Source organism: Lynx rufus, unplaced genomic scaffold, assembly GCF_022079265.1.
Source record: "Lynx rufus isolate CCGP_SWC_20201006 ecotype Redwood Valley unplaced genomic scaffold, mLynRuf1.p SCAF_6, whole genome shotgun sequence".
Lineage (NCBI taxonomy): Eukaryota > Metazoa > Chordata > Mammalia > Carnivora > Felidae > Lynx > Lynx rufus.
The window spans coordinates 145332596-145342857 of record NW_025814878.1 but is presented as its reverse complement, the minus strand read 5'-3'; the positions used below and the strand labels follow the sequence as shown (position 1 = coordinate 145342857).

The 10262-nt window shown below is 36.9% G+C and overlaps 1 protein-coding gene across 1 annotated transcript; it reads left to right on the top strand.

Moving 5' to 3' along the window:
* Window positions 1–8070: 8070 nt before the first annotated feature.
* LOC124529430 (olfactory receptor 2B6-like) lies at window positions 8071–9000 on the top strand. The gene has a single exon (XM_047103332.1). The coding sequence runs from the start codon at window positions 8071–8073 to the stop codon at window positions 8998–9000; it is 930 nt and encodes a 309-aa protein (XP_046959288.1).
* The last annotated feature ends 1262 nt before the right edge of the window (window positions 9001–10262 follow it).

The following is a 10262-nucleotide window of genomic DNA, read 5'->3' as shown; positions in this document are numbered from 1 at the left end:
TAATGGCAATTAATTCATATATTTCAGTATTCACCATAAACGTCAATGGACTCAATGCTCCAATCAAAAGACATAGGGTAACAGAATGGATAAGACCACAAAATCCATCTATACGCTGTTTACGAGAGACCCACTTTAGACCTAAAGACACCTTCACATTGAAAATCAGGAGATGGAGAACCATCTATCGTGCTAATGGTCAAAAAAAGCAAGCCAGAGTAGCCATACTTATATCAGACAATCTAGACTTTAAAATAAAGACTGTAACAAGAGATGAAGAAGGGCTTTATATCATACTTAGGTGGACCATGCACCAAGAAGACTAACAATTGTAAACATGTATGTGCCAAATATATAAATCAATTAATCACAAACATAAAGAAACTCATTAATACTAATACCGTATTAGTAGGAGACTTCAACACCCCACTCACAGCAACAGACAGATCATCTAATCAAAAAATCGACAAGGAAACAATGGCTTTGAATGACACACTGGGCCAAATAGACTTAACAGATGTATTCAGAACATTTCATCCTAAAGGAATAGAATATACATTCTTCTCTAGGGCACATGGAATGTTCTCCAGAATAGACCATATACTGGGACACAAATCAGCCCTACATAAGTACAAAAGGATCAAGATCATACTGTACATATTTTCAGACCACAACACTATCAAATGCAAAATCAACCACAAGAAAAAATTTGAAAAGGTAACAAATACTTAGAGACTGAAGAAGATCCTACTAGAGAATGAATAGGCCAACCAAGAAGTTAGAGGAAATTAAAAAGTATATTGAAGCCAATGAAAATGATAACATCACAACCCAAAACCTCTGGGATGCAGCAAAGGTGGTCATAAGAGGAAAGTATATAGCAATCCTGGCCTTCCTAAAGAAGGAAGAAAGATCTCAGATACACAACCTAACCTTACGCCATAAAGAACTGGAAAGAGAACAGCAAATAAAACCCAAATCAGCAGAAGACAGGAAATAATAAAGATTACAGCAGAAATTAATAGTATCAAAACCAAAAAAAAAAAAAAAAGTAGAACAGATCAATGAAACCAGAAGCTGGTTCTTTGAAAGAATTAACAAAATTGATAAACCACTAACCAGTTTGACCAAGAAGAAAAAGGACCCAAATAAATAAAATCAAGAATTAAAGAGGATAGATCACAACCAACACAACAGAATTAAAATAATAAGAGAATATTATGAGCAATTATATGCCAATAAAATAGGTAATCTGGAAGAAATGGACAAATTCCTAGAAACATATACACTACCAAAACTGAAACGGGAAGAAATAGAAAATTTGAACAGACCCATAGCCAGTAGGGAAATCGAATTAATAATCAAAAATCTGCCAAAAAACAAGAGTCCAGGGCCAGATGGCTTTCCACAGGAATTCTACCAAACATTTAAGGAAGAGTTAACACCTATTCTCTTGAAACTGTTCCAAAAAATAGAAATGGATGGAAAACGTCCAAAATCTTTCTATGAAGCCAGCATTACCATGATTCCAAAAACAGACAGAGACCCCACAAAAAGGAGAACTATAGACCAATTTCCCTGATGAACATGGATGCAAAAATCCTCAACAAGATATTAGCCAACCGGCTCCAACAATACATTGAAACAAATTATTCACCCCAACCAAGTGGGATTTATACCTGGGATACAGGGCTGATTCAATATCTGCAAAAAAAATTAACGTGATTCATCACATCAATAAAAGAAAGGACAAGAACCATATGATCCTCTCAATAGATGCAGAGAAAGAATTTGACAAAATACAGCATCCTTTCTTAATAAAAACCCTCAAGAAAGTAGGGATAGAAGGAACATACCTCAAGATCATAAAAGCTATATATGAAGGACCCAACGCTAATATCATCAAAATGGCGAAAAACTGAGAGCTCTCCCCTAAGGTCAGGAACAAGACAGGGATGTACACTGTCACCATTGTTATTCAACATAGTATTGTAAGTCTTAGCCTCTGCAATCAGAACACAAAGAAATAAAAGGCATCCAAGTTGGCCAGGAAGAGGTCAAACTTTCACTCTTCACAGATGACATGATACTCTATATGGAAAACCCAAAAGATTCCACCAAAAAAACTGTTAGAATTGATTAATGAATTCAGCAAAGTTGTAGGATATAAAATCAATGCACAGAAATCAGTTGCATTCTTATACACCAACAATGAAGCAAAAGAAAGAGAAATCAAGGAATCGATCCCATTTACAGTTGCATAAAAAAACCATAAAATACCTAGGAATAAATCTAACCAAAGAGATGAAAAATCTATACACTTAAAACTATAGAAAGCTTATGAAAGAAATTGAAGAAGATACAAAAAATGGAAAAAGATTCCATGCTCCTGGATAGGAAGAACAAATATTGTTAAAATGTCAATACTACCCAAAGCAATCTACATATTCAATGCAATCCCTATCAAAGTAACAATGGTATTCTTCACAGAGCTACAACAAATAATCCTAAAATTTCTATGGAACCAGAAAAGACCCCAAATAGTCAAAGCGATCTTGAAAAAGAAAACCAAAGCAGGAGTCATCACCATCCCAGACTTCAAGCTGTACTACAAAGCTGTACTCATCAAGGCAGTATGGTACTGGCACAAGAACAGACACTCAGATTCAGATCAATGGAACAGAATAGAGAACCCAGAAATGGACCCACAAACGCATGGCCAACTAATCTTTGACAAATCAGGAAAGAATATCCAGTGGAATAAAGAGAGTCTCATCACAAGTGGTGCTGGGAAAACTGGACTGCGACATGCAGAAGAATGAACCTGGACCACTTTCTTACACCATACACAAAATTGAACTCAAAATGGATGAAAGACATAAATGTAAGACAGGAAGCCATCAAAATCCTCGAGGAGAAAGCAGGAAAAACCTCTTTGATCTTACCTGCAGCAACTTCTTACTCAACACATCTCCGGAGGCAAGGGAAACCAAAGGAAAAATGAACTACTGGGACCTCATCAAAATAAAAAGCTTCTGCACAGTGAAGGAAACAATCAGCAAAACTAAGAGGCAACCGACAAAATGGGAGAAGATATTTGGAAACGACACATCAGATAAAGGGTTAGTATCCAAAATCTATAAAGAACTTCTCAAACTCAACACCCAAAGAACAAATAATCCAGTGAAGAAATGAACAAAAGACATAAATAGACACTTCTCCAAGGAAGACATCCAGATGGCCAAATGCCACATGAAAAAACTGCTTAACTTCACTCATCATCAGGGAAATACAAATCAAAACCACAAGGAGATACCACCTTACACCTGTCAGAAGGGCTAACATTAACAACTCAGGCAACAACACATGTTGGCGAGGAGAATGCAGAGAAAAAGTATCTCTTTTGCATTGTTGGTGCAATGCAAGCTGGTTCAGCCACTCTGGAAAACAGTATGGAGGTTCCTCAAAAAACTAAAAATAGAACTACCCTATGAGCCAGCAATTGCACTACTAGGCATTTATCCACGATATACAGGTGTGCTGTTTCTAAGGGACACATGCACCCCCATGTTTATAGCAGCACTATCAACAATAGCCAAAGTATGGAAAGAGCCCAAACGGCCCTTGATGGATGAATGGATAAAGAAAATGTGGTATATATATATGCAATGGAGTATTACTCGGCAATCAAAAAGAATGAAATCTTGCCATTTGCAACTAGATGCATGGAACTGGAGGGTATTATGTTAAGTGAAATTAGTCAGAGAAAGACAAAAATCATATGACTTCACTCATATGAGGACTTTGAGAGACAAAACAGAGGAACATAAGGGAAGGGAAACAAAAATAATATAAAAACAGGGAGGGGGACAAAATGGAAGAGACTCATAAATATGGAGAACAAACTGAGGGTTACTGGAGGGGTTGTGGGAAGGGGGATGGGCTAAATGGGTAAGGGGCATTAAAGAACCTACTCCTGAAATCATTGTTTCACTATATACTAACTAATTTGGATGTAAATTTTAAAAAAATAAAAAATAAAATTGAAAAAAATAAAAGAATGAAATCTTGCCATTTGCAATGATGTGGATAGAGCTAGAATGTATTACGCTAAGCTAAATAAGGCAGTCAGAGAAAGAAAAATACCATATGATTTGTCATATTTTCAAATAAGAAACAAAACAAATGAACATGGGGGTAGAGAGAGAACCTAAGAACAAGATTCTTAGGTATAGAGAAGAAATAGATGGTTATTAGAAGGGAGGTCAGTGAGGGAATGGGTGAATTAGGTGATGGGTATTAAAGAAGGCACTTGAAGTGATGAGCATTGGGTATTGTATGTCAGTGATGAATCACAACATTCTGTACCTGAAACCAACATTACCCTATATGTTAACTAACTGGAATTTAAATAAAAATGTGGACAAATTCTTGTATATTAAAAAAATCTATGAAGGATATTCTACAAATGAACATAGATGCTAAAGAAACTGACATTTAAATCCCCCAGAATCATTTCTTCAAACTTGCTTTATTCCAATTGTATCCTATTTAAAATTAGTGTTTATGTTGGGAAATTAAATTAGTTTATTTTAAAACAAACCTAATAACAGACAGGACTTGCTACCACCCTCAGTTCAGTAAGTAATTAACCATAATAAGAAGCATTTCCATGGCGACCCCTCCCAAGGAACTGTCTCTGTTAGCTCATTAAGGATAAACACAAATGGCCTGTTTGAAAACAATGCCCAAGAGTCTGGAGCACATACTATAAATAGCACACCCAGAATGCATTCTCCATATTACGTACTACTGTCTTCCTAACCCAAGTGTTTTCTCTTCAGCAGCATTGTTGCAAATGAAAAACAAACATTTCTGAAGCCAATTCTTATATATTCATCTGTTTCTCTGTCCTTCTCTGAAAGTTTGAGATTCATGTATTCTTCCAAAATTCCTTTTTATCAAGTGATATTTACCAAAATAAGGTGAGTAAAAAAAAAACAAACCTTGTTTTAAATTGCCCATTCTTAGGGATGATGGAAATGTATGTACATCACAGTACCTAATATACATAAGTAAAGAGAAAGCATTTCATTCAGGAAACGTTTTCTAGACTTTGGAAATACCTCATTTCGTGGCTCTAGAATGCAAGTAGATTTCTCTTGGTAATCAGTCCTTCTCAGGGTCTCACACCAACAATGTGTGATGAAGATGATGTATGAATAAAACAAAAATGGATGAAAATGTGATTGAATATGCAAAGGAGATGTCAAAAGGAATGAAGTCTGGCACTTTCTTAATGTGACTTTAAGCATCCATGGATAAATAGACCTCTATGCAGTAAAACAGTGGTTAAAAATCAATGGAAATTAGAAGATCCAAAAGTCATGGATCCAAGAACTAACAATAATTAACTACCATGAGAATACATGGAGAAGATTATAAATCAAAGTAAAATTGAAAAGTTCAAACAAGAGTGAATTTCAGTGATTAGGACACTGATGAGGTATCCCTAGGGAATTATCTAAAGAAATAAAGGAGGCCGTAGGCTGGTCACCATCACAAACAAAACTAGCCTCTGTGATGAGTAAAGTGAACAAAATTCCAAATAATATGAATTTAATAAAATTGTTGTAAGCATACTTGATTCCTTAAGGTTAGATAGAATTAACTATGGTAGAATTCACGGAGGCTCAAGCCTGAAATTACTCCTTAAAAAATTGAACAGTATTCCATGACAGAAACATCTAAAAGGTGGGCCATGAGAACACCATAAGGATCTTAATGTGCAATTATTTAAGAATGTGGGTGGATCACGATTTTAAAATATTTATTTTAACAACCAAATTAATTCATACCATACTTTTATGTCATATCCCATCTAAAACATAGGATTTTCACCTGAAAAACAACTTTGGCCAACATGTGTTCCTAACACAATGCACTCATGCCACATCTTGAAAAATGTCAAGGTCAAATAAGGTGTAGGAGAAACACCTTTCAGGAAACATCTCTAGACTACCAATGCTTTCTTTGGAATCTTGAATCTCTAAAATCATGGTTTCATTATCACACTACATCATTTAAGGAATTGGTTGATTTTTGATCTTTAGAACCTCCCTAGTTATTCGCAACAATCTTTCATTGAATGATTAATGGTATCCTAAATGAATGATTAACACCATTCTAAAATCTGGATACTAAAATTTCCTTTCTCATAAGGTCTGGGAAGGAGTACTAAATGATTTCATGGATGCAAAATGCTTACTGAAGTTTTCAATAAACAGGTCTTACTAAGGATTAGTTTGAATTATTTTGTTATCTGTGCACTTCTGACCTAGGGATAGTTTGTAATCAAAGGACAACATTCACATCTTAGCCATGATTTGTTTTTTAAGTTTTTATTTAAATTCCAGTATAGCTAACACAGGGTGTAATATTTGTTACATGTGTGCATTATAGTGATTCATCACTTCTATACAACACTCCATGCTCCTCACAACACGTGCAGGGAGTCCTGGCTGCAACATCTGTCACCCCATCTATCGCCAGGGTTGATACGGCTGATCTTGCTGGGTAGACAGGTGTCCCCCCACCTCCCATGCCACTCCATGTACATGCCTCCTGGATCTGTGCGCTTGGTCAAAAAGGATGGCCTTCCCCCCATAGAGGAGGACCATTCTTCTGTCAAGGGTATATGAGTCTCTGTGCTCCCTGCTAGCACCTCCAAACAAACTCTCAAACTGTGAGTTTTGTGTGACACCTCACAGGATGGCTTGGAGGATTTAATGAAATACAGAATATGAAAACTGTACTTTGTAACCATAGATGGTGATGTTACCCTTAAACCACTAACTCACTGGTGAGGTAACCTAGAATTTGTCAGTGGAATACCTCATAACCATAATCATGATCTATCTTATCCTACAGAAGATTCTAGATACCGTGGAACAGTTAACAACTAAAGAATAGTATACTTAAATAAATTCGTTACCTAGTTAATCTTTCCAAAATACTGCTTTATTCAGCCACTTAATTTTGCTGTTACAATGTGCCTCTTATCTTAAAAAGGAAAGTAATATATAACATAATTTGTGGATATGTGCAAGCCTCTGGTCCTGACTGAATTGGAATATAGACTTTTCTCTTGAAACCAGTTCTCTCAGTTAAGGGTTGTATTGGTAGCTATATGCAATCAAGTGGATCACTAATAACCATCCAGATTAGTATAAAAACAGAATGATAAGCCCACTTGATAAAGAAAATAACTACTAGATAAATAAACTAAAATTTAATTTAAAAAACAAGTGCTCAGTTTGAATGAAGTACTTATGCAAGAAAATATACATCTGAAAATTAATTCTTTAGCATGGGAAACAGATGTCATAGCTCATCTCTCTCAGTGCATACTTCAGGAAGCTGACATTTCTTATTACTTATTTCCAAAATACTAAGATAGACTTGTTTAAAACCTACCTTCCTACTCCCCATAAGGATGATATAATTATTCAACACTGGTTGAGTGTGAACAAGACTGTCATGGTGAGTATTAGTGCTCTGGCATTTCTTCTCCTTCTTGTGCATCAATGACCTCAAGACCTTCACCGCTCATAACATTTCAGTAATCCCTTGCATTGGTGTCTTCTAGGTCCATGCCACATCCACCCTATCAGACACTCAGTGACAGAAACCAATGAACTATATTTTAACGACCCCCTCCAATGTTTTTTATGCAAGCAAGCCAAGTTTGAAAAACCTGATTTGGAGTTTCCCAAATACAAGATGTTCCCACTTTGCTTTTAACTCTCCCTGTAACACAAGGGGATAGTTATCGTCATCCTTGTTCTACATTCAGTTTCAGAATGGTCAGGCTACTTGTCTAAAGACATCACCTCTATTCTGTAGTGAGGGAAAGTAAGTCACTGGTGCCAGATCCTGTTTATTGTTTCCCCCACAAGTGACTGTGACCCATCTTCTGTGAGTGGATGGCGAATGCAGTTCTCGTAACGCTTCCAAACCTTTTCTGCCACTTCTCTGCTGTAGGTAAAATAAGGTGAAGATAGCGGCACAATGAATAACAGCCATCCTAAAGAGTTTGTTCTACTAGGCTTTGCAGATCGTCCTTGGCTGGAGCTTCCTCTATTTGCTATTCTTCTTATAACATACCCCATGGCCATGGTAGGAAACACGGCCATCATTCTGGTGTCCAGGTTAGATGCCCGTCTGCACAGCCCCATGTATTTCTTCCTCACCAACCTCTCCTTCCTGGACATGTGCTACACCACAAGCATCGTCCCTCAGATGCTGTTTAACCTGGGAAGCACCAAGAAGACGATCAGCTATGTGGGGTGTGCAGCTCAGCTTTATTTCTTCCACATAATGGGGGGCACAGAATGTCTGCTTCTGGCTATTATGTCTTTTGATCGCTACCTGGCTATCTGCAAGCCTCTACACTACACCCTCATCATGAACCCACGCATCTGTATCCTGCTGGCATCCACTGTGTGGTTGACTGGAATCACGTATGCTGTCTCAGAGGCCACTGCTACCTTGCAGTTACCACTGTGTGGACTCAATAAATTGGACCACTTGCTGTGTGAGATTCCTGTTCTGATAAAGGCTGCCTGTGGAGAAAAGGCTGCTAATGAGCTCACACTCTCTGTGGTGTGTATTTTTATGTTAGCTGTCCCGCTAGGCTTAATTCTTGCTTCCTATGCTTGCATTGGACATGCTGTATTTAAAATTAAGTCTTCTGAGGGAAGGAAAAAGGCCTTTGGAACATGTTCTTCCCATCTCATTGTAGTTTTCTTGTTTTATGGTCCAGCCATTAGCATGTACCTTCAGCCCCCCTCCTCCATCTCAAGAGACCAGCCCAAATTCATGGCGCTCTTCTATGGAGTAGTGACCCCTGCGCTGAACCCTTTTATCTACACCTTGAGGAATAAGGATGTAAAGGGGGCATTAGACAACCTAGTCAGGGGCATTTTTGCATCCAAGTGACAGCTGAAATTATTTAACAGTTACAGAAGGTTTATAGGGTTTTCTCTAGTAACTCATTCTTGTCTCCTATTTCCCCAAATCTCATGTGATATCTTCTTGTAGAACACGTCATGTTTCTGATAACTCAATATAACGATGTTAGGCAACAATGATACTTGGCTATATGCACCATTAAGTGCATGGTTTGTGAAAATGCATTAAAAATAGTTCCACTCTGGTTGGTACATACCAAAATAGTGACTGTATTAAGTAATAAAATATGTAATAATATAAACAAAAATATAAACTCATTCGTTCAAACGAATGATCATAAAATTCCACGGCAACCACTCATCAGTGGACTTTCCGTTACAGCATCACCTGAGACGCAGTTCATTGTTCTCTGCCACATTAGGCCATGTCTCAGTTGGCAGCATGGCTACACTGTGCATTCCACGTGGGGCACCTGATCCTTTAGTACAACCACGAGTCTCCTAAGTCTATCAACCTCCATTATGAAGACACGATTGTTCTTGAAAAATACACTGTGACTCTTGTTTAACAAACAGGTGTGCAGTGTTGCATTTTTTAATTAAGAAATTTATCGTTCAATCTTAAAATAAATAAAATAAGGACAAATCATACAGATGAATTTCTTAATGTTCCTTTTAAAGGTCATAAGTGTGTGTCTTCTGAGTCAGTGAGAGAACAAAGAAGTTCTATTAATAATGAACTCCATCCTGTAACCATTTTGTGGATCTGTTCTATTGTTTTCTTTTTAATTTTTATATCATTTATTTACGCTCTAATCTTTTATTGATAAGTCCCTGCAAGACCAATTAAAAGTAAAAGTGAAAGGATGCACATAAATAAAATCATGAATGAGAGAGGAAAGATCACAACCAATACAACAGATATACAGATTATTAAAAGAGAATATTATGAGCAAGTATATGTCAATAAATGGGGCATCCTGGAAGAAATGGATAAACTCCAGAAACACATAAACTACCAAAACTGAAACAGGAAGAAATAGAAAATTTGAACAGACCCATAACCAGTAATGAAATCAAATCAGTAATAAAAAATACCCTAACAAACAAGAATTCAGGGCAGGATGGCTTCCCAGGGGAATTCTACCAGACAGCTCAATAAGAAATCATACATATTCTCCTGAAATTGATCCAAAAGATAGAAATGGAAGGAAAACTCATTCTATGAGGCCAGCATGACATTGATTCTCAAACCAGACAAAGACCCCACTAAAAATGAGAACTACTGGC